The following is a 26497-nucleotide window of genomic DNA, read 5'->3' on the forward strand; positions in this document are numbered from 1 at the left end:
TTTCTATTATTATGTTTTTTGTTATTACAAAATGATTAAACATGATTTTAGTTTTTTCTCTGTTTATTTTAAGACCGACTTTTTTGCTTTCATGATATAGGTCTTCTATCATTATATTAAGGTTTGCAACATAAGGATTGTTTGCAAAAATTATATCATCTGTATATCTTAGGTGTGTTAAGTTTCTGTTATTAATTTTTATACCAAGGTTTGTCCAGTTTATATTATTAAATATTTCTTGAAGGACTGCTGTAAAGATTTTGGGTGATAAAGAGCTCCTTGTCGGACACCTTTTTCACAATTGATATTTTATTGCTACTTGTGTGAAGTTGGATTGTTGCTGTTGCAGTGTGGTATATTTCCTGGAGGAGGTCCACATATTCTCCAGGAACTCCCTGATGCTGGAGTGCTTTGATTATTGCATTAGTTTTGATGGAATCAAATGCTTTTTCATAATCAATAAAACCAAAAAAGAGAGCCAATTGGTTTTCTTCTACTTTTTCTATTATTTGTTTTACTGCATGAATATGATCAATTGTGTTAAAGCCTTTACAGAATCCTAGAAGAGGAACCTGTTTGTTATTACTTTTGTGAGAATTTTGTAGAGATTGGAGAGAATACTAATTGGTCTATATTTCTTTACTTCTTCATCCCATTTTTTTAAATAACAGTATGAGAGTAGCATTTTTCCAGTTTTCTGATATCTTCCCCTCTTCTACGCATAGATATTTAACTAAGGCAACTTACTGATAAGTTTGTGACATGGTGAATTATATTATTTCCTCCCCATTTAATTAATTCTATGTGAATTAGGTCTTCACCAGGACATTTTCCATTTTTCATTTGTTTTAATGCTTGTTTTATTTCATCTGAAGTGAATGAGGAGATGAATTCTATATGCAATGGAGAAGAGTTATTTATATTTGATTTATCTATTGAAGGATCACTATAGAGTTCTTTATAAAATTCTTCTAGCCTGCTTAGGATTTGTTCTTGGTTCCTTATTATAGTTCCATTCTTATCTTTTATTGCAGTTATTTGACTTTTGCCAACTGATAAATGTTTTCTTAGTATTTTCATATTTTTATTGTTTTCAATTGTTTCTTTTATTTTTTTTAGTGTTATAAGATCTTATTTCATTTCTCATCTTTTTCCTTATTGTTTTGCATAGTTCTGCATATTCTATTTTACAAATTAAGTTTTTTTTATATTTGATTTATCTATTGAAGGATCACTATAGAGTTCTTTATAAAATTCTTCTAGCCTGCTTAGGATTTGTTCTTGGTTCCTTATTATAGTTCCATTCTTATCTTTTATTGCAGTTATTTGACTTTTGCCAACTGATAAATGTTTTCTTAGTATTTTCATATTTTTATTGTTTTCAATTGTTTCTTTTATTTTTTTAGTGTTATAAGATCTTATTTCATTTCTCATCTTTTTCCTTATTGTTTTGCATAGTTCTGCATATTCTATTTTACAAATTAAGTTTTTGTCTTGTTTCATATTTCGTCTCTTTTTTAGTAGTTGTAAGGCTTCCTCTGAAAGTTTATGGTCTTTTTGTTGTTTGTTGCTTTTGAATTTGTTGGCTGCTGAGATTACTTAGGTTTCTGCTTATTTTATTTATGTCTTCTTCTTCAAATATATTAAGTCTAGTTTTTGGAGTTTTTCTTCGTAATCCTTCTTGTTTTCAATAAGTTTCAAAGTCAAAACTTCTTGATTTTTTGTTGTTTAGCCATTTTATTCTTTCCAATTTGGGGTTTATTTTAATTTTGGCTCTCACCAGTCAGTGGTTACTTCCTGTTTTTACTTGATTTAGAACTGAGGTATCTTGAATTATTTCTTTATTATTACACAGTGTATAATCTATTTCATTTTTTATTTCTCTATTTGGACTTCTCCATGTCCATTTTCTTTTGAAGGCTTTCTTAAAAAATGTATTCATAATGTAAAGCTTGTTACTGATAGAGAATTCTGTAAGAGCCATTCCTGAGTTGCTGCTTGTAACATTTCTATATGGTCCTATTGTGTATATTTGGTGAATGGGATGAAATAGCAAGTTTTGATTGCGATTTCTCTTTTTTGTCTAGAGTGTGCTGCAGTGAGTCATAAAATGCTTCTATCTCTTCATCAGTGTAGGAGCATATATTTGGATGATCCTGATTTTAAGTTTGGAGTTTAAGTGTGATTTCTATTATTCTTTCATCTGTATAGTTAAATTCTTCTATAAGGTGTGCAATTGTTTTCTTAATTAGAAATCCAACTCCGTATTGTCCTTTAGTTTTCCCATAATAGTATAAGTAGTCTCCATTTTTTAGTTTTATTAAATGTTCATCTTGCCTGTGAACTTCACTTAAACCTATGATGTCCCATTTAATATGTTTTAGTTCTTGCTTTAAGATGGTAAGGTCTTCCTCTTCTTTAAGTGTTTGACAATTAAATGTTCCTATATAGAGGAAAAAGAGGATTATAATGATTACTGTTATATTTATGAATTCTTTGGGCTATTCCAGTATTGCTTATTATTTGGGAAAGCTTCCCCACTACATCATGCTCTGGTCTCCATAAATGGTTTCGATCAGAGTAGTCATATATTTGGGGAAATTTAGTCACATCCGGTGTTTGCCCATTCTGGCCATGGGCTTTACGGCTTTTCTTTCTTCTTCTTGGCATTGTAGTGGAGGAGGTATGGCCTAATCTCCCACGCTGGCCACATAACGTCTTGGGAGATGCATTTTATAGCTTTCTGCCAGCTCTTTGCTCAGTATCAACTTTGCCATGGCTCATTACAACACCACGTTTCCTTGGGAGGGGGGGGGGTCAACGTGCAGGCATGATACTAAGACTTCCTGGGTATGGCCCTCCAGCAGACTTCACCAAAACATTGGCACTGCCATCTATATCAGTTCCATCAGGGTTTTTGACCATGTTGTAGATTTCCAGCCCACCACGGAAATCCATCCCAGGATTAACTCTGCTCAACATGCTACAAGCATGACTGATGGCTAGTCAGCCAAGATCCTGGTAGGAGAACACAGCTAATCCTCACCCCCTTTTATACCTAATGGTATGTAAATAACATGCAAAGCAACTTGCAGTATCATTTTTCCATATTGGTGAAATTTCCTATTTTTTCACCTTCCCCATCTCTTCTGCATATTCATTTTTTTTTTATATATACAGGTAGTTCCTGCCTGTATATAAAATTCCTGGGTATGGCCCTCCAGCAGACTTCACCAAAATATTGGCACTGCCATCTATATCAGTTCCATCAGGGTTTTTGACCGTGTTGTAGATTTCCAGCCCACCACGGAAATCCATCCCAGGCTTAACTCTGCTCAACATGCTACAAGCATGACTGATGGCTAGTCAGCCAAGATCCTGGTAGGAGAACACAGCTAATCCTCACCCCCTTTTATACCTAATGGTATGTAAATAACATGCAAAGCAACTTGCAGTATCATTTTTCCATATTGGTGAAATTTCCTATTTTTTCACCTTCCCCATCTCTTCTGCATATTCATTTTTTTTTTTTATATACAGGTAGTTCCTGCCTGTATATAAAATTCCTGGGTATGGCCCTCCAGCAGACTTCACCAAAATATTGGCACTGCCATCTATATCAGTTCCATCAGGGTTTTTGAATTTCAAGAAAAATTCTCAGAAAGAGCTTTAACAGTGTGACCCACTTGATGGCTGGTAATAATTTCATATTTTTTTCTTTAACGTAATGGCTTTTCTTTGTTTCTTTTGCTCGTTTTCTGGCTTTGCACTGTAGCTTCTTTTTTGACATTGTTGAAAAAGTGAAAGGGTTATAGCTAAAAAGAAAACAAAATAAAAAATCAGATGTAATTGAATGAAACTACAAATAACAGACTGGTGTCAGCAAGGCTATTTCTAATTGATTATTACGTCATTACATACTGCGTAATTATGTAATTACAACTTAAAATAAAAATTCCGATCAGAAAAATTAGCAAAGGTAAAAATTCATAAAGCGGGAATTCGTAAAGTGAGAACTACCTATATTGCTCCTATCTGTGATAGAGTCTCCATAGCTCAGTCAGTATAGATGAAGCCCTTTGGTCAGAAAGACCAGGATTCGATTCCCATCCATGACGTGAGGAACTTTATCTGGTCTCTTTTGACTGAAGGTAAGTTAGCCAGTCTCATAATGGAGGTAGAGGGTCTTTTCACCCAGAAACTAAGGTTTTTCGTCCCTCAGAACAGCAAACCAGCCCTCTGAACACACAAATTTACAGCCATGAATATTTACAATCCAGCCATAGGCCAGTCCCAAGTCCAGATAAAATGAGGAGTTGGGGAGCAAAGGTGAACTACTCTGTTCACCACTGCTTTCTCTATGGTGAACTACCCTGCTGGTAAAAATCTCACTAAAAACACTTGGCAAGAACACTTGCCTACAAAGTTACCAAGAGTCAGACCCCACAAAAGGGTTAACTAATCACTATCTGTCAAAAGTTGTAAATCTATCCTTTCCTTCATGGTTATCAGCATCCATTATACAAATTATGGAAACAACTACCATGTTAAAGTAAAACTTCAGTTTAATATAAAACAAAATAATCACTTGACATTTCGACTGTCACATTAAGGTCATCATCTGGAATATACACATATATACAAAGAAACAAGCTACACTACAATCTACATGGCACGCTAAAGTTACATTAATTTGGTCAACTGTTGAAATTACGGGTCTAACCTCTGGTGGGGGGGAAAAAAAAAAAAAAAAAAAAAAAACACCTTACTACATCAATGCTAGAGTTCTTTTATTATTATCTATTTGGTTACAAAAAATAAATTAAGCTAGAGAGCAATATGCTCTCACATTTGAAAGTTTTTTTTTCACTTGGTTATACTATAAATTAAAGATGCCAAGAAATTATATTCTTGGTTTATCCTCTATTCAAGTGTAAACAAATAAAAATTTTCCCCTGGAAGTAACATCATGGCTGGGCTACTTGTATATAGAGGCTAATGACTTCATATCAATTGCCTCAGTATCCCATAATGCAATGCACATATCCTTACAGACATGTATAATGCTATGCATGATGGAAAGGTCCACTACCCAGACCAGTTTCGACCTTTATTGAAGTGGAAAAGTAAAGGGGTGCTTATCACAGGCCTAGAGTACTTAGTACCGGAGTGCAAGAGAGCCTGACAGTATTAGGAGAAAGAAAAGATAGATAGAGAAAAAGCCTCAGCTCTTTTATATCATCATATAGCCTTTGGCTATATGATGATATAAAAATGCCCAACACATTACATAATCTGTTCCAAATATGCAGGGCAAGAGGACAGCTGTAGAATGCATGTTCTACTGTTTCCAATCAGCAACAGGTGTCACAGATTGGATCTCTGATGTTAAAGTACCTTCAAATGGAGTATTGACCAAAAAGTATGACTGAAAGGCAGCCATATGCAATTCTCCAAGCAAGATCCCTCCTAGGGTATCCTTGGAACTTCAATAAGTTATGAAACAAAGTGTTGTCAGTATTGAACTGCAAAAGAGATTAAAAATTTCTTTATACCAAATTTTACTTTTTTTTTTTCTTTAATGGAAAGAATGTCAATGCCAGAGTGTTGTCGCAGTCTTAGAGTTAAGCACAGTGTTGTAATATTCAGGAACAATCTCAGCTTTTGGACCATTATAATCATTTACTCCAAACAGGGAAAGATGAAAACCCAAGTAGTACAGGAGAAGATCTGCACATTTGTGATTGGTCTGCAATATTTTATGGATTTCTGAAGCTGTATTTCTTAAATAGCAGAATTTTAAAACTGGAAGACCAAATCCTCCATGCTTCTTTAATAGTTGAAGAAATTCCTTTTAAAACTTCTTGGTATTGGCTGAACCAAAAAAAATTGTACAGGCTTACTATATAACTGCTTTTCTTCAGCTTTTGTGATGTCTGTAATATTTATTTTGACCTTTATTGAGGTCTCATCAGTGGGAGCCAGACAAAGAAGTGATACCAAGGCTGAAGTGATGCAGAAGTCATTTTTCCATAGACAAAAGATGTCACACGTTATTACAAAAATACTCTGGATTAGAGAAAGAAAGATGATTAAAAGTTTTTTGACTTGGTTATACTATAATTAAAGATGTCAAGAAATTATATTCTTGGTTTAATCCTTTATCCAAGTGTAAGCAAATAAAAATTTGCCAAATGATGCCCAATAATCTCCCGTTATGAATTACAAGAGTTTGCCGCAGGCCCAGCTTGCAGAACATATCTATAACAGTCTCCACAGGAGTCTGATCGGTAATAGTGATAGGTGCTAAATCAAGGATTCTTCTCAATTTAACAGGAGGTGGACTGTCCACGGTGTTGGAACATGGCTAGTGAAAACCCTCTTGTGTTTTCCTTGCATTAGCAAGAGCAAGACTAAGGTCTCTACGAAGACCAAATCCTACTAAATACTGAGATTCTTTAGATACAACAGGAAACCCATTATGATCTGTGGTCTTTAGTGCTATATCTATGTCATCAACAGTCATGCTATCTTCAGTTATTACATGCAATGGACCTTCGTTTCTCTTAGGCCTCATGACATCTGCTGCAAGAGTGGTATGAGTAAATTCTTCCTTGCTATCAAGAAATGGGTAACCATTCAGATGAATATGAGCATCGTAAATGCCTTCCTTGCCTAATGCATCACCAACCCATTTGCTTGCCATAACTGCAGCCATCAATGGAACAATGTAGTTCACACGTCCTGTAAATTCAAACGTTATTACCACCAAGCATACTGTCGTCCGTGTAACTCCTCTGAGACAAGCTGCAGCTCCAACCATAGCATAAAGTCCAGAAGTCATGTACTTTTCACCAGTAATAGGAGCCCTTTGAAACACTCATAAGGTTGGATAATGGTATGCCAACTGCTCCATTCCAATTTTTATCATTCTGCCCATTATGGCATCCATGGCCATACTAGGAATGAAAAGACAAGCACGTACTTTGATACCAAAAATAAATATTGTTATTACAAGTTTAAATATCAAAGCTAATGCAAGCAAACCAAGAGATTCATAAACACCAGGACCAGCCTCTGCTATTTCAATTGGACTATTTACAGTAGTAAAACTGCGATTGCAGTCTTCACACAATGGAGAAACATCAGAAACACCACACTGACTAAAGAGTAACTTAATCAGATCACTTGTATTCATTCTTGTAAATATATTGTGATAATTAATAATAGCAGAAATTAATGTGATACCAAGAACTTCTGACATAGGATACCGTCCTAATTTAGATTCCATTCTGTACTTACCCCAACAGATATTTGCTTTAATAAATGTGGAACCGACTACTCCCCTAAAATACCTCATCCTCATACGTATCAAGGATTTAGGCCTAGCATGGCCTGTTCTGGCCTTAAAAGTCATCGTTGAATCGTTTAAGAGGACGTCCTAGTTTTCTTTTTCCTAATGGCTTGTACTTTAAGGCTTGTTTTGGTAATCTTTCTGTTTTCATTCTTTGAACGTGTTCCATCCATTTATGTTTATATTTTTTAATTTTTTCTATTACTGGTTCTTGGTTTAATTCTTTCATAATTTCTTCATTTCTTTTTTGATCAAATAGGGTACTTTGCAGTTTTTCTCATAGACTTCATTTCTGGTGTTGTTAATCTTTGTTTGTCTTTTTGTTTTATTGTCCAGATTTCACTTCCATACATTAAGACTGGTAGGGCATGTATTGTATACTTTTAGCCTGGTTTGTTTTTGAACTAGGTTTGGTTTAAATATAGGGTTAATTACACCTGTTATTTTTAAATATTTTGCAATTTTTACGTTTATATCTTTTTCATTTTCATATGTGATCATACATCCTAGGTAGTTAAATGAATTCACCTGTTCTAAGATCTTGTTATCTATTACTATTTTAGTTCTTGCTGGATCTTGTTCTTTAAAGGCCATAGTTTTTGATTTTTCTGTTGATATTATCATACCATAATCTTTGGATATCTCATTTAGATCTAAAATAGCTTTCTGTAAGTTATCTTCAGAATTTGAAATTATTTGGTCGTTGGCAAAGAGGAGAGTGTTTAAGTTAACTGTAGGAGAAAGTTTAATTCCTTGATGTAAATTTTTATTCCATTTTATTATTATTTCATTTAAGTAGATTTTAAAAAGAGTTGCTGAGAGGGGACATCCCTGTTGGATCCCTTGGTTTATCTCTCTCGTATATGATAGCTCGTGATTTAATCTTATTTGTATTTGATTATTTTCATATATACTTGTGATAGCTTTTAGGATATTATTTGGTATTTGTCTCTTTCTTTTAATATGTTAAATAATATGTTTCTTTTAACTTCGTCAAATGCTTTTTCAAAGTCAATAAATGCAATATGTGTTTCTAAGTATTTTCTTCTTTTCTCTATTATTAATTTTAGGCAAAAGGCCAGGTCTATACATGATCATCCTTTTCTAAATTCATTCTGTACTTCTAGAATAAAGTTCTCAGAATATTTCATTAGTTTGTTATTTAAGATTCTGCTATATATTTTGTAACAGTCTGCTATATATTTTAAAATACCTAATATTACAAAAGGAACTAGTTCAATGAAGATGCACAATCTTGTGTTCTCAACATAGAACATAACCAAATGGTCATTACCAAATGGGTTTATGGATTGTAAAACAAATGCTGTGACTAATGCACAAAAAAATTACCACCAAAGAGTTTTCAGGGGGAAATAATAACTCACTTCTTCAAGACTGAAAAGGACAAATTTTTTATTTGCTTACACTTGGATAAAGGATTAAATCTAGAATATAATTTCTTGGCATCTTTAATTTATAACATACTCTCACATAATTACTCAAGTACACATATAAATTAGAACAAAACATTATGGATGGTGGCCAATAAGAGCTGAAATTATTGCTTAGAGTCCTAAAGTCAGGGTTTGCCAGAAAACTTAAAGAACTTAAGTGGACTGAATGTGTGCCATCCAAATTCTTAGGACTTTTATGCCACCATTATTGTTAAGATTAGGATGGTTGATCAAAATTTCACAGGCTCTTTAAATTTACGTTCAAACCAGGTTTTTGTATTGTAAAGAAGAGGTACTTTTCCAATCAATTTGGTGTAAGGTGTTAAGAGCATGATCTGAGAGGCCTGCTTCACCAAAATTGTTAAATTTAATGTGTCATCTGTATTCTTTTTTATGGATAGGAATTGTACGTCCAGTTTCACCAGTATAAGATAAGTTACAGGTGCAGTGGATGCGATATACTCCAGGGTGAGCCGAAAAAAAATATAGTTTTTTTCTATAGTAGATTAGTACCATGACTGAGCTAAGAATTTTTAGATTTTTTTACTAATTGTTACAATTTTTTGCATTTTTATTTAATTTTTACATAATTCAGAAACCCTGTTCTAGAGATCAAACTTTAAACATTTTCAAGCCAACTAAATTCTTCCCTGCTTATTAGAAGCCTCAAGGCTTCTAATAAGCAGGGAAGTATTTCATGTATTTTGTGGACGAATTTCATTGCTCACACACTGAGCAATGAAATTCATCTCCAGCCTTTAAAAGATAATCACAAACATGCATACCCATGGCAGAATTCAAACTCACAGACTGTTAACTGGAAAGTAGATACACTAACCACTCAGCCAATCAAGCCAGCAAATATGCATGCAGAGGTTTTATGATCCATTAGAAAGAACACAATGAAACCTTACATAAGAAAGCTCAGCGTTGTCAGTTTACTTATATGTAACAGCAGTTCAGTTCTGCATAAATCTATTTGATTATCCATTTGGATATAAAATGGATAATAAGATTTTTTTGAAGAACATCATAAAAAGAATTTGAAGAAAATCCATTCTAATAAATGATTACACTTACGTTTAGCTCTCTTCTGAGGAGGCTGCATAGAAAAACTCTTTCTATTAGATGAGTCATCATGCTCTCTTTTGCTTAATCCTTCTTTAAAACCATTTTTCTGAGAAGTTTTATGAGAAACACTATGTGTACTTGCATTATGAGATGAATTAGGACTGATCTGTACAGGTTTATCTTCAGAATTTAGTTTGTATGCTGCTCCATTTTTTTCCTTTGATAGAGTCTATAATAAATAAAGTATATACTAAAAATTTACATTTTTTTAAAATCTAGAGTGATGATATATATTGAGAACAGAAGAATAAACTCTTTGTATCAAGAGATGAGAGGTATTGTCTAACTTTTTTTTTTCAATTCATTTCAGTTATTTTTGCTTCCCAGAAGTCCCAAAATTAAAATATTGAAATATGCCACTTATAATATAAAAGAAAGTTGATAACAATGAAGGTATCTTTACTCCAAACTTATCATAGAGGCTTACAGTGTAAGACAAGTTAAACTGTAGTGCTCCTTTCAATCCTGATGAAAATACAAATAACCAATTTTGAAATTTATCTTTTTGCTTTACACAATGCCGGTAATAAATTTTCTCACGTAGGAAAGACTGATAATAACATTACTATTATTACACAGGCTCCTCTCTCATTGAGAAAAGAGCCTCTTCCTAAGCTCATACACACACACCCACACACACAGATCACATGGCAAAGTGCATAACTTTACACTCACTAACACTGAATTGACAGCCATTATTGTTTGTCCACCCTTCCAGCCTATTCAAATCACCTTGTAAAAGCTATATGAGAAAATTTATTACTGGCATTGTGGTAATATCAGCATCTCTGATTGCCCTGCTATCTTTGCATAATCAGCAAACAATTGAAGATCTCTTGTCAAACCCTTTCCAATATCATTAATATACAGGTTAAGCAATAATGGTCCAAAAACTGATACCTGGGCCACACCATGTGTCACCTTAAATCTGGCAGATTAACATGCCCCATATACCACTTTCTGATACCTGTCCATCAGCCACCCAATTATCTAAAACAATATTTATATTCCAATCCCATTCATGAAACAGCCTTTCATGTGGTATGAAAGGCTGTTTCATGAAAGGCTTTTCCTTGCCAAGTATAACTCGTTTGTCCACTGACCTGTATTATATGTAACATCCCTGAGTTCTCACTTATTTCTCTAAAATCATCACAATCACTCCAGAGATACTAATAGGTCAATAGTTAATCACATCAGTCTTTGCATCACCCTTGTTCAATGGGATTACCATACATTCTCTCTATTCCTGTGTGATCTTACCAAATTTTTCCTGTGGGATTTGAGTTAATTTTGGATTCATGCTGATATTCCAAGTCTCTATTGCCGAATTCTTATCCAAGTTATGCAACAGCTCATGCACATCTCATTGTAATATTTTGTTAATTATTAAATTTACTATGTTTATTTCGGACTGTGCCAATTGTAGTATTTTGATATTTAATTTTTTTTGTTCTCTTTCCTATGTGTACTTTACTTCTACTCTGTTAAATCTTTGTTCTCTTTATCTTGTTCTAACTTAAGCTGATTAATTTAGTCCCTGCTTGTAATCCTTTATACTTCCTACACGTGTTAGCACTGTTAGTGAAGAGGTCTCTAAAATAGGCAACTCACGGCTACAGCTAACTATTTCCCACGTGATATAATTCAGGGAAAATTTATTTGTTTTTCGACTATGCCACCCTGAATTAATGTTATAGCACAGAAAGAACACTTTCTAAAATAATACCTTAAATTATCAGTCGTGGCAATTTCTCTAATTTAAGCACACAGGTTCGGTTACTTTCGTGAGGGTGCATTGGTCAAAAATCAGGCGATAGTTTTAAGCAAACAAAAGAAAACATGTTTATTTCACCTTAAGCACTATACCATATGACACACAATAAACAATTTCTCTCTAATGCCTTTTTTTTTTTTTTTACTTAAATCATAACCTTACAACTTAGACCTGCAATTCACAATGCTTGAATAACTTGCTTTACAAACTCTAGGCAATTACTGGCTATTACAATCAATATCATTGCCTAACATTCTTCTCTATAAATATACTAGCTAATTTTCAGCCTCAATTACTTCTTATAGCCACTTATACGACTATTTTAACAACAAAGCTACGTTCAGCAGACATACAATTCTTAATCACTATCTCAGCATTAACACATTAGAATCTGCTCACAAATTCATAGAAACATATAGTCCTACCAGTCTTGAAGATTTTTTGTGGCAGTTCTGCTGACTGCTTTTCTCGGTCCTATTTCCTAACCTTTGCTGAACGGCTTTTGGCAGTCATCCTGGTGTAGTCCTCGTCCGGGATATGTAGCATGGCTCACTGTCGGATTTTGGATCTACTGTCGGCGCTGCATATCTTGTCGCATGTTCTGCTACTGAAAATACATCTCCGTAGAATGATCTGCCTCTCCTGGGTATTCCCCGCGCCTAGGGGGGGGGGGGGTTACGATCCAGCAAACTGCAGCAAAACAAAAAAAACTCCCAGAACTCTCCGAACTCCCTCTAGGTTCTCAAGACCTCTTTTATATGATTCAGAAGCTCCTTGTTTTTAGGGTTGGAGACCCCCGAATCTTCTGTAAATAACTGACGTCACTGTTGCCTTGACCTTCAGATTTGGGGGCAACAAATTCTACATCTGAATGATCTTCAATACCTTTGTTTATGTTCATGTCGCCAACATAATCTTGTCTAATCCCCTTAACTTATAGCAGAATTACTTTTAACATTCTGTTACATCAAACCAACATAATGCACAATTTTAGCCTTTACAATATTTTTATCATTTGTGAACAATTTCTATATAATTCTTTTTGTTAGTTAGCTTTACAATTTTACAATCAGCACTTTTCCTTTAAAATACAGTAGTTTACACTTTTGTTTTCTTTCCACATGATTTATGACCTCTGTAAAAATCGATGTCGGAAATTTTTTTTAAAATAAAATTTCACCGTATGGAATTTTACATCATCATCCAATGCAGTGATAGCACCATGCTGTTACATACAGATTGAAAGATTTTGGCAAAGTGAGCACTCATTATTTGAACTATCACATCTGCTTCTGATACAAGGGTGCCATCTGCATTCAGTAAAGTTATTCTTTTGCATTCATTCTTACTTTTATTTGCAGCATAATGAAAAAATTCTTTTGGATTTCCTTTAGCCTGTGCAGTCAATTTCTTTTCATAGTTTTCCATGCAATACTCATAACTTTTTCTGGCCTGTGCTTTATATATTTCATAACCCCTCTCACTCTAATTCCTTTCACATCATCGTCTTCTTATGGATCTCTTGTTTCATAAGACTGCACATCCATTTCACTCCCATCCTATTTGTTCTTCAAACTCTAGGGATGCATTCAGATACCACATCATTTAAGCATCTTTTCAAAGCCTCCCATGCATTTCTGATATATTTCATTCAATAAGTGGTACCATGGAATCAAGGATAGTATTCTCCTGAGTCTGTCATAATTTCCAGATTATAGTTCAGGTAATGTGTCCTGATTGGAATATTCATATAGTTGGCTACTTCCCAGGTCCATATAGTGTGATCACTCTCACCATCTCATGGCATAACAGCTGCATCTTTAAATGAGACACCTTCTGATGCTATGATTCAATCTAACATTCTTTGTCCTTAAGTTGCCTCAACACTCTTTCTGCTTGAAAAAGTCTCACAACAGCTCAATAAATTTTCTTTTATTATCACGATTTTCTCTGCTGAATGACTTGAGTTATCTGAATCAATATTCAGATAATTTAAGTCATTCACAATAATTACTTGTTTAGTATCCATCAGTGTAATTTGCCAATGTATTTATTCCCAGCAAATGAACTGCCAGGACTGTGCAACACCCCATATTTCATCCTGTTAGCCTCTACTTCACACCAGATAGCCTCAAGATCACTGGAATACACAGGACATTATTACCATTATTGCTTTCATGTGCTTGTATCCTAACTGGACTCAAATCATCTGACATCATTAGTAGTACTCTCCTCCTCTATCATTCCCAAAAATACTATATCCTTTACACTTGATTCTAGTTGCTACATCAAACTCTGAGAACTAAGTTTTCCTAATGGCAACAATTTCAGGCACAGAATATTCACCGAAGTAACAAATTCAATCACTTTGTTTCCAATGCTCCTGGCATCTATGTGTAGTCATAACAAGTTATCGCTTCCCTTTTTCTTATACTTAAATCTACAGTGTGCTTGGCCAAGTTGGGCAACTTTCTCTTTTTTCTCTCCAGATGTGCTCAAAATGTCTGAACACAAAATGTAGTTAGTCCATCTCTTCAGCAGATTCATAATCATGCTCAATTACTTTCATATCACTATTATATCTGCATATGAATCCTCGGCATTCCTGTGATGATGATCTAGTTCCCTAACTCTCTACATTAGATCACATTTCAATAAATAAGCACTGTAGGCACTTGATTCCAAATCCAATCAAATGCAATATACAGAAATGTCTGGGGAAAATTTGGAGAAAGAGCAAAGCTAATAATAAATGTAAGTACTGCTGGATTTCTGATAAGGACACAGGCTAGTCATTCCTAATATCACGTTTCAACATAAAGATTGACATAAATTCACATGGAGAGAAGACACAATAATAAAAGTATTACTGACTACGTTATGGTTGAAGTAATATCTTCAACCTTCATGTTGGTTCAGGATAAAAGAGTATACAAAGTATTCAAAAGAGTAAGTGATTACCATTCAGTTTTGAGCAATATAAACGAATTTGAGTCTATAGCAAACTATAGACTCAAATATCTAAATATTAATTTAAAAAAATGAGTGTCTGAAAACTAGAACCTAACCTTCAATAATCACTGGCAGACTCTGTAGAAAAATTTCATTCAGCTAGAGGGGCAAATGATGAAACTATCTGCAAGAATAGAAAAATCAGAACTTGTTTGTGGGCTCATGTAACTAAAGAGATAGTCATGAAAAGAAGAAAGTGTATTTTTGAAAATTTTTATTGAAAATTCCCAGTAAGTAAATCAGCATGTGCTCTGAAAGAATATAGAGAAAAATGTCAGCAGCATGTAAACATACCTAAACAAAAGAGGAAACAAAAGTCATGGGAAAACTTTTTTGGTTACTTTTACACACTGCTAATGGTATCAATGGAAGAATCATATTAAAAATGAAGATATTAGGAAGGAATTTGACATCATTAGCATTTAGCAATGAGTGAGCAGAAGCTACTAGAATAGCAGAAAACAAGACCCCGATGAAGACCAAGGCCTGCTTGATAAAGTTAGAAGTGCCTTAGAAAACCAAAATATAAGATATTTTGTATAAGATATAGAACAGTGCTTCCCAAACTTCTGGATGTCAGGGCCCCCTTTGCAAAAATTAAAATATTTCACGGCCCCACCCTTGAAAAAAAATCGTAATAGAGAGATATATGATTATTATATTTATTCTATTTATATTCAATACAAAACATACACAGCGAATATTGCAAAAATCAAATGCATATATTACATTTTTTGCCTCTTACTGTTTGGTTCTGAAGATGATGCGGGCTGTTCTGGTAAAATATGAAATACTGTCCTTTTTTTTGAGTCTGTTTCTGCTTCTTCTGATTGTTCGCGGGAATTTTTTTTTATTTTTTATCAGCCACTTATCCATTTCAGGGTTAAATTTTTTAACGTAGAATAGATCAAATAATATCACCACTTACCGATACTGGCACACCACAGACTGATAACATGAAATTAGTGAATATTACCTGAATAAGGGAATCCCCGGCGCAGGAACATTTTTGTCTTTTGTGACTTTTCTCCCTTTAAGGTAATTAAGCCTAACGCGAAACAGACAGCAAAGGCAGGTTATTAAAACATGCATATGATTGATGCGGTATTAAACAAAAGATTGCGCAACCGAAAGATAAAAACATAGCTGACAATTGAGTTGAAATGCTAACTCTCTTCAACCGAATTCCACATGTGAAACTACCATAACATTCATTATATATATATATTACTTAGTTTTAACACTTTTACGAATTTTAACACGTTCGGTTGAATTTTATTGCTGCCTTGGGAAATCGAACTCGCACACATCTAATTAATAACAATAGTTTTTAGTTAGATACTGTATTTGCCCATGCAACATATAGTTTTGTTTCAGTCTATACAGCATAGTTTCTGTATGAGAGGACATGTGATTCATTAATTAGTGTGTTTTTATCCTAGTTGTCTATAATTGTAATTTGTTGAGAAATATATTACACAGACTCCTCATACCTTATTCACTGACATAATAAAAGTACTTGTTTTTATTGCCTCTGCAGTATAGTGGCTGTTATGGAGGGCATGTTATGGAGGTTAACTCATTTACCACTGCAAATGAGTTACTATCTCCCCACATGAACTTGTTCAAGCTTTTTTTCATGTGTGAAGTATATGCGAAACTTTTATTGGTAACAGAAAACTAGCTCGGATGACAGTGATAATATAAAACGAATTTTGATATGTATATAAAGTCAATATCAACAGTCCCTGATTACGAACGCATGATGAAAGGGACAGGAAGATTTGGAGCTTCCCTGGATAGCATTCGAAGTAAATACAATTAATCACTGCTTTGAAATGAAACCTATGAATAAGCAATATTTACTAATATTCATTAAGCGCCGAAATACACAGGAAGCAAAGTTTGTGAATGAACACCAATGTGTGAATTTTTCCATTAAAATATAAAAAAATAACAAAAAAGAAATAATAAATAATAAAAGTTAAATACGTTTCTTTTAAAATAAAAAAAATCTACTTAGTCTTAAAACATTTTAAATTTGTTTTCATTATTTCACAGCCCCCCTCAACAAAATCTACGGTCCCCAAGGGGGGCACGGCCCACAGTTTGGGAAGCGCTGATATAGAATATCTGACAATACTGATATTCACTGAATATCAGTATTGTCAGATATTCATCAGAATTTTCAACCAGCAAAAATACTCAATAGTCAATTAATGCACAGAACAAAAAAAAAAAAAAAAAGGCAAAAGAGCAAGAATGCTTTGTTGTCAACGTTCAAATTCTTTTAAGCTATATCCCACCATTAACCATGTAACTCCAATGGATATTTCATAAAGAGGAGAGAAAATTGAGCATTTCTCATCTTGCAAACTGTTTTACATCTATAATAATATTTTACTGAATCATTCATGAAATCTATAGTGATTTTTTCATTTTATAAAAAAAATGAAACATAAATGTCTTTACAATAATTCCTAATTATTAAAATTTTTAAAATTCGGTATATGGAACTAAAAAAAAGAAGAATTTGAATTTTATAAACCTCTGTTAAAAAAGCAAAAAAAATTTAACAAAAAAAAAAAAAAAGTCATTTATGGTTTGTTTCAAAGGATAATAAAAGCTACAACAGGTTCTTCTTATGAAAAGAAACCTTTGAGAAAATGAAAGTTTATTCAGCATCCTATCAAGTACATAAATATAAAAAACATGTAATTGTAAAAAAAAAAAAAAAATACCAACAATATTTCATATGTAATACTGTATGCACATTCCTTGTCATAGTTGCTAGTCATAGAATAGCTACTGTACTACTGTTGATTTTTTTTTTCACTTGTCGAAAATCACTTTGTAGCATGCAACAGTATTTTGTGTGGTTTTCTCTTGTATAAGTATATGCATGCGACTTATTGCCATTCATTGCTGAATGTCTTCAATCAAAATCATCAATAATTTTTCCATTTCTTCTATAAAATACCTCTTTTCATGGAAGTATCATAAATTGCACTACCTGAATTTTTCGTGTGCTGTATAGTGCAAACTTTATATATTATAATAGTTCTAACAGTTGATTCATTCATTTCGTAAGCACACACAATGTCTATGAACTGATTACCTTTTTATGTTATGTAAACAACTGTTTGCATTCTACCTTGTAAAAAACTATTATCTAAGCCACTGACGATAGTTTGTTAATTACAAACTGAAATATTTAGCAGTATATTTAATAAATAATACTTTTCCTTGTGTTTACATGTAGATAATTTATAATACTATGGCACAAGTTTCCCTCAAAACTAGAACTTTTTATGTTATTCTATAATTTCTACTTTCAGTTTTCAATATTTATAATACACCTCTTCTTATCATTGTGAATACATGTTCTCAATACATCACTTTTATGTTAGTCAGACATGTTTAATGTTTATATTTTGTTTATAATGAATACCTACCTGCAATCACTAACAAGACATTACTTGCAGTCAAGGCAGAAACAAATAAAATGTGACGACATTATCAGCTGTTAACTTGCTAGGAAAGTCATCTATTATATTAAATTAGAGGATATTATGGATTCAGTCATATTTTATAGCGAAATATAAAAAGAAAGTTGAAGTTTTGAAATTTTACCATGCTTAAGAATATGATCTTCAGTATGCATTAAATTATATATTTAAGAAATTATAACCAAGAAATTATATACTTAAGGGTCAAAGCTGTATAACTGAGAGGAGACCTCCACAGTCTTTAAAGGAATGTGGAGAAACGACCAGGACGTCTGACCTAATGTCCAATCCTCACCTTCTCGTGGTGCACCCTGTTGGGTATCTACTTTGATACTGAACAAACGAGGATGAGCTGTTAATTTGGGATTTAACCAACCAAATTGTAATTCTTATTGGCTTAAACCCAATTACAAAATGATGGTATACAACATAATAAAATTTCATGCCGGCTGGGGCGTCGCCCGGTTAAACAAGGCCCCTCTTGTTTTCCCAGGGAACCAGGGTGAACAGCGAAAAGTCAGCTACTGGAACAAATCTGAAAAAACACACCAACTCAACATCACCAGAGTTAAAGATTGGTACTATCAACATAAGAAGCCTGAATGGCAAAGAAATGGAGCTAGCTGAGGAATTAGATAAGTACCAGATCGACATAATACGGGTGACTGAAACAAAAAACACAAAAACTGGTGAGATCTTTCTGAGCAATAAATACAAAATGTCATATTCAGACAATGACAATCAAGGAAAAGAAGGAGTAGCCATTGTATTCAACACTAAATACGAGGCTAATTTTCTTGAATGGCAGGCAGTCTCAAGTAGAGTGATGTGGGCAAATATCAGAATGGGGAACTGGACAATGAGACTTATTTGTGCCTATGGTCACACAGAAGGTTCTACTAAGGTAGAAGTGGAGGAATTTTTTGAGGATTTAGAGAAAGCATCTGACACAATGAAAAAGGAACAGTTGGTCCTCGTTGGGGATATAAATAGCAGAGAAGGAAATGATTGTCAGACACAGAAAAATATATTGGGAAAATTTGGAGAAAAGAGCAAAGCTAATAATAATGGCAAATATCTGTTGGATTTCTGCTCATTACATGGTCAGGTTATTACTAACACCATGTTCCAACATAAAAATGTGCACAAATTCAAATGAAGAGAAGAGGCAAGAAATAAGAAAATCTCATTGACTATGTTATTGTTGATAGTGATGTTTTCTCCCTTGTGCAGGACACCAGTGTACAGAGGATTTGAAATTGGAAGTGATCACTATTTAGTCTTGAGCAGGATAAAATTGAATTTCATATCGAAAAGAATAACATGTAAGAATAAAGCTAATAAAAGTTGAGCAGCTCTCAGATGTGAACTGTAGACTAAAATACACAAAGATTATTGAAGAAAAAATGAAAGAGTTTGAGAACAGGAACCTAACTTTAGAGATTCAGTGGCAAGCCTTGAAGAAAACCTTGATTGTGTTAAGTCAGCGTGAAACAAAATATTAAAGAAAATTACGCTTCACTCGGACTTAACATCGTTATCACTCTCTTAAAAGAATTAACGATTTATCAGAAATGTAGAAGCACTTGTATAGAAATTTTATCTTTAGTTTTATCATCATCATTATCAAATTCCTGCCATGTACCCACAAGGGGTGTACAGGATATGATAGTACTACATGAAAAAATTATATCATTACTAACTTCCTATCTACAATTTTCCTCCAAATCAGTCTGTTACTTGTCAAGATTCCAACATTATCAGATCTTATATTTCTATCGTTTAAGGCATTTTGTACCATATCAATCCACCTATATCTTGGTCTTCCTCTTAGTCGTTTTCCTGCCAACCTGGCAGAGAACACTTGTTTTGCTTTAGTTTTATATCTTATCTTATTTTGTAATGTGAAATTTCATTATAATTTTGGTGTATAGCTGCTTAGTCTCAGATACTATGTAAATAACCATTTTGCTGGGTGAGAGATAATAACCAAAATGTGAAATGGCCAACTTCAAAAACATGTAGTGAGAGTACAGGTACATCTGTTATGTAGCAAGGTGCCTCTCCCCCTTCCACCATGACGCTACGAAAGTTACGAGAGGATTCCACGAGCGGCGCTTAGTGCCGTGTGACGTAGAGAACGTATGATGTAGATATCAGATGACGAATGAGAAAAGTGGTGTGGCATTTAAAAGGAGCAGTAACGCTGCGCACAAGGCTTTTAGATGTTTTCCTGCTGCTGTATTCCTGTGCCTCGGAAGTCTAGCTGGTAGGGAGCCTCCATGTGGGTTTCCTTTGTTCGAGGAAGTTATGACCAAATGACCAAGGGAACTTACCAGTCGGAAACAAAAGCCCAGCAGATCATGATAGTGGAAAACTACAGAAATCTTCCAATGTGAAGTATAGAGAAAATTGGTAAAGAGTATCCAGTAAAGTGTGAAGTGAAGCAGTCAACGTAGGTAAATATCTGACGAGATACTGAAGCGGTTAAAGTAGCATACTAGCAAATTGGTAAAGTGAAAACTTTATGTCTTTTAACTAATGGAATTGAATAAGAAGATTTTATTGTATGTGCCACTAGAGACTCTTTGAACTGTTAAGTGATAGATTTAAGAAAGAAATAGAACATTCTCATGAATGTACCTTGAGGGAGAGAGAGAGATATACAAGAGTTCTTAATTAGGCCTGAGATATATGTAAATTGATTAAGATTGTCAGATTGTCAGAGAAGATTGTGAATGGAATTTGATATATATTAAGAATGAGATTTGATCGAGTAGCCGAGAAGGCTTTCGTTTGAATATAAATGTTGTCTTGCCTGTGCTTAGATCCTACTGCACTTGCTCATAAAATATAGCGAACCTCGAAAGGCAGGAAAAACAGATCTTATCAGGTCATGACTGCAAGTTTAAAATTTATAAATGACAAGAGTGAATGCTGACTGGATTCTAACTCCCTGGTCTTAAATGTTTAGTATATCCTAGGATTCAGGGTGGCACAGCGTTAATAATTAATTTTCTCTGAATTTGAAGAGGGAGATAGAACCAGTGCTGAGACAAAGAAATAGGCATCCGCCATTTGCATTTCTTTGTCTCACAGAACAACAACTTCATTCTTGTCAGGGATTTCGGCCTAAGTAATAAGTATATTGAGATAGAAGTTAAAAGATAAATGATATTAAAAGGGTGATAAGAAAGTAATAAGTAGGAATTATTTAAAGAAAGATACATTAGTGTGATTTATGCTTACAAGAGATAGAAAGGGCATTAAAACATAAGAGGACAACACAACAATTGATTCAGCCAGAGAGGCATCTGGTGAGGTTGTCTGCAAGGAGAGCAAAATCAGAACTCCATGGTGGACACATTAAGTTAAAGAGGCAGTGAAGGAAAAGAAGAAAGCATATCAAAAGTTCCTGCAAATAGGTCAGCTTGTGCTCTTAGAGAATACAGAGACAAATGTAAGAAAGCTAAACACTGTGTAAAACTATCTAAACAAAAGTCATGGAAGGACTACGGCAAGAACATAGAAAATAAATATCAAGAAGGTGGCAAAATATTTTGGAGGTTGTTGAAGAAGCATAGAAATGGAGGAAAGAGTACTGTAAAAGGAGTTAGAGTTGATAAAGGTGACATGAAAACGGGAGAAAAAAGATATCCTTGAAGTATGGAGTAATTACTTTGAAAAGCTGCTAAATGAAACAAGCAGTGACGACAGCAGTGGTAAAAAACACTGACCAGGCAAGCAGTCAGGAATACATATCCATACTTGAAGTAGAAAAAGCCATCAAAGGCTTAAAACGTGGAAAGGCAGCATGAGTAGATGATATTCGACCAGAAATGCTGAAGTATGGTGGTATAAAAGTCTTGCAGTGGCTGCACTGCATAGTTCAGAAGGCCTGGACAGAGGGACGAATTCCCGATGATTGGAGTAGAACTCTCATAGTACCCATATATAAAAAGAGAAATAAAACTGAATGTGGGAATTACAGAGGTATTTCCCTATGAGTGTTCCTGGCAAGATCTATGCAAATATACTTGAGAAACGGTTGAGAAGAATGGTAGAAGAAAAGCTTGGTGAAGAACAAGCTGGATTCCGGCCAAATAGAGGCTGTCAGGATCAGATCTTCACTTTATGACAAATAGGGAAGAAATCATGGGAATACAAAACAAAGATCTCTATCTGAGTTTTGTAGATCTGGAAAAGGCATATGATAAGGTGCCAAGAGAGATGCTATTCAATACGCTACAGTTATATGGTGTCAATGGAACATTATATCAAGCAATACTTAGTCTTTATTTGAGTTGTAAGTCAGCAGTTAGAATTGAAGGAAGTGCAGGAAGATGGTTTAATGTTAAGCTTTAAAAGAGGTATACCGTGAGTAGACATATCGATACAAAATTAATAATGGAAAAACTCACGTACAAAGATTATTTAATAGTATAATTTTTGTTTTTTTTTTATAATTCGTTTTTATAATTTTTTTCGAAAATTATAAAAACATTATTATAAATATTAAAACACTGGTTCATTGGGCCCACTCCTTTTGTTCTTCAGACGATCTTTTACAGAAACTACAATATATAACTTCTTCCTTTCTATCTAATGGTTATAAGAATTGCTTCATTAAAAGAACTTTGAATAGTTTTAATATGGCTTCCTCTTCAAACACAGAAGAAATAACGCGCATGCATATCTGTTATGTACAAGGCATCAGTGAAAACATATAGCAAAAGTTTTAAAATCACTGAATATTTTTGTTGCCTTTTGACCGTTTTAGAAAAATCTCCACTTTTCTCACTTCTCCTAAGAGCAAGCTTTCACATCTTAATCATCCAGGTGAATACCAGATTCCGTGCTCTTGTGGATTATCTTATTTCAGACAAACAGGAAAATCTGCCTCTATTCGGCTAGAAGAATACCAATCTTATATTGAATACTTTAAACCTGAAAAGTCTGGACTTGCAGAACATGCCATCTTCACTAGACACAGAGTTCATTGGAGAAAGACAAGAGTTCTTCACAAAAGTCAGTTCCTCATGGAATGCCTTTATAAAGAAAAATGTGAAACTCTACTTCACCTCTCTTAACTTAAACTGGCACTTTTTGGAATTGTCAGTTATTGTTTAATTTGAGCTTAATATGTACTGAAGATGACTGTGACACACAGGCGAAAATTATACTATTAAATAATCTTTGTACGCGAGTTTTTTCCGTTATTAATTTTGTATCAGTTTAATGTTAAATCTAGTGTGAGACAAGGATGTACATTCTCCCCTCTGTTATTCATTATCTATATGGATCACATTATGAAGGAAAGTGGTATTAAACATGATAACAAAATTGGTGATGTTAATGTCAGCTCTTTGCTTTATGCGGACGATGTTATACTTATCAATAAATCCGCTATGAGTCTGCAAGATTCCTTGACTAAATTGAATAACTTGTAATAGATATGGTATGAAGGTCAGCAATAAAAAGACAAAGACAATGAAAATAGGGAGAATCATTGAAAATATCAATTGCATTGTGAACGGAGAACCTGTGGAACAAGTAAAACATTTCACCTACTTAGGCATGATTTTTAGTGAAGATGGTAAATTAAATATGGAAATAGACAACAGAATCAATAAAGCTGGTATAGTAGGAAGTCAATTAAATAAATTCATATGGAATAAGAGAGAAATTAGTCGGAACACTAAATTAGCTGTATACAAGACTGTTCAAACCAGTTTTAACTTATGGATCTAAGAGCTGGGTCAGAAGTAAAACACTTGTCTGAAGACTAGAGACCACAGATATGAGAATCCTGAGAAAGATTAGAGGGTGAAAAGATTGCATCAATGGCAATATCATTGATGCAATAAAATCCACATCAATAAAAATGAGGATACTAGGAAAGAACTTGACATTGTCAGCATCCAGGAATGCATTAGCAGAGCTAATCTCAGGTGGTATAGTCATTTAAACAGAATGGGCAAGGAGAGATTGGCAAAACAAGTGTTCTCTGCCAGGTTGGCAGGAAAACGATCCAGAGGAAGACCAAGATATAAGTGGATTGATAAGGTACAAAGACGTATAATTAGACGATAGAAACATAAGATCTGATAATATTGGAGTCTTGACAAGTAACAGACTCATCTGGAGGAAAATTGTAGATAAGAAGTTAGAAATTATGTAAATTTTTCATGTAGTACTATCATATCCTGTACACCCCTTGAGGCTACATGGCAGGAATTTGATGATGATGAGAAATTATGTACTTGGTTTAATCCTTTATCCAAGTGTGTAAACAAACAAGTTTGTGCCAGAACTATTTTCAGGACTGGGGAAACTCGTATAAAGAAGCTCATGACTTCACATCACTAGCTTTAGTATCCCATAATGCAAAGCACATCTCCTTGCAGACACGTATAATGCTATGCATTATGAGAAGGACTACTACCAAGACCAATTTTGACCTTTATTCAGGTCTCATCAGTGGGAGCCAGACCCAGAGGTGATACTAAGGTTGAAATAGTGCAGAAGTCATTTTTATATACAAGTTTGCCAAAAGGTGTCACACATTATTAAAATACTCTGAATTACAGAAAGTTGTAAGTTTTTTCAATTGGTTATACTATACATTAAAGATACCAAAGAAATCACATACTTGGTTTAATTCTTTATCCAAGTGTAAGCAAACAAGATACCTTTTGGCAACTAGTATATAAAAATATGACTTCTGCATTACTTCACCTTAGTATCGACTTCTGGGTCTGGCTTCCACTGATGAGACCTCGATAAAGGTCGAAACTGGTCTGGGTAGTGGCCCTTCCCATGATGCATAGAATTATACATGTCTGCACATGGAGATGTGCTTTGCATTATGGGATACTAAGGCAAGTGATGTGAAGTCAAGTCATGAGCTTCTTTATCCGAGTTGTCCCAGTCCCAAAAATAGATCAGGAGTAAACTTGTTTGCTTACGCTTGGATAAGAGATTAAACGAAGTATATAATTTTCTTAGTATCTTTAATGTATAAGTATAACCAAGTGAAAAACTTCCAACAATCTTCAGCATGAACATTACCTAGTATCATTCAAGTAGTGCAAACCAAGGTAATTCCAATGTCAAAATTTATATTCAGTTATATTCTCATAGCTCTCTAGTATACAATTTTTGAAATTTTTTAAGTTTCTTTCTATATCTGGCTATATAGCTGATCCATAACATCCTCCATTTTATGCCAAAAGGAAGCCATCAAGCTCTATATTTTAACCATTTATTATCTTCATGAAGTGGTGCTAGACAAATGGAGTTGCTAGTCATAGGATAGAGTACCACAATTGCATATCTATGAATCCGTATAGATAATTTAAACCTGGAAGCCTCCAAGTGTGGCTTTTAAAAAAAAAAAACCAAACCAAAATAATGAAAATTAACCTAAACGAAATCTAAACTCAAATTTATGGAAGAACTACTAGAACAGCTAGACACCTTTTTGTATATCTGGGATCAGTGGTGAGAACTAAAGGAGGCACGAAAGAGGACATAAAAAACAGAATACAAAATAAGCCCAAATTGCCTTTTACACAATGAGAAACATATGGATATGTAATGAAATAAATCAGGGTGCTTAAGGGTCAAAGCTGTATAACTGAGAGGAGACCTACACATAGCCTTTAAAGGAATGCAGAGAACCAACCAGGGCTTCTGACCTACAGGGTGTTCGGGATAAATTTGACATATTTATAATTAATTATATTTTTCCGTAAGTTACATGTATTAACACACACTTCTCTTCATTTAAAAGTTTGGACCCTTCTTCATTCATATACAAGATGTCAGAAAGGATGGATAGCTGGAACCCACCTGAATCATGGAAGAGAATAACTTGTATCATGATGATTCGTGCCCACCATCAAAATAAGGATATTACGACTGCTGCCCAATGCTCCCTGAATACAGTAAAAACAATCAGGCATGAACTAGAGACTTGCAATGGTGACTACGAGGATGTAGCAAGAAGAAAGATCCCTAGCAGACGATCTGATTGCGTTCGTACAGCAGAATTCCTCGCAAATCTGCAGGAACAGGTGTTGAAGAACCCTGGCATTGGAATTCGGGCTTTGTTCGTGGAGTTGCTAACTGTAGTCAAGCCCTGGATAACAAGCGTAGCCAATGGTAGGCCGTATGTATGGCAGCAGGATTCGGCCCCTTGCCACACCTCTGGGAAAAGTCAAAAATGGTTCTCTGAAAATTTCTACGACTTCACCAG

At 34.2% G+C, this 26497-nt stretch overlaps 1 protein-coding gene and 1 pseudogene across 1 annotated transcript in view; both read right to left on the reverse strand.

Annotated features, from left to right (window-relative positions):
* LOC150094028 (DNA repair protein XRCC1-like) overlaps positions 1-26497 on the reverse strand; it is a 191547-nt gene that overhangs the window by 81087 nt on the left and 83963 nt on the right. Inside the window, exon 7 of the mRNA XM_090413044.1 lies at positions 9889-10108. Coding sequence (XP_090269170.1) covers positions 9889-10108 — 220 coding nt within the window. The remainder of the gene's footprint in view (positions 1-9888; positions 10109-26497) is intronic.
* Positions 6113-9597, reverse strand: LOC150094029 (H(+)/Cl(-) exchange transporter 3 pseudogene; annotated as a pseudogene).

Source organism: Typopeltis vanoorti, chromosome 23, assembly GCF_054136105.1.
Source record: "Typopeltis vanoorti isolate ZY-2024b chromosome 23, IOZ_Tvanoo_1.0, whole genome shotgun sequence".
Lineage (NCBI taxonomy): Eukaryota > Metazoa > Arthropoda > Arachnida > Uropygi > Thelyphonidae > Typopeltis > Typopeltis vanoorti.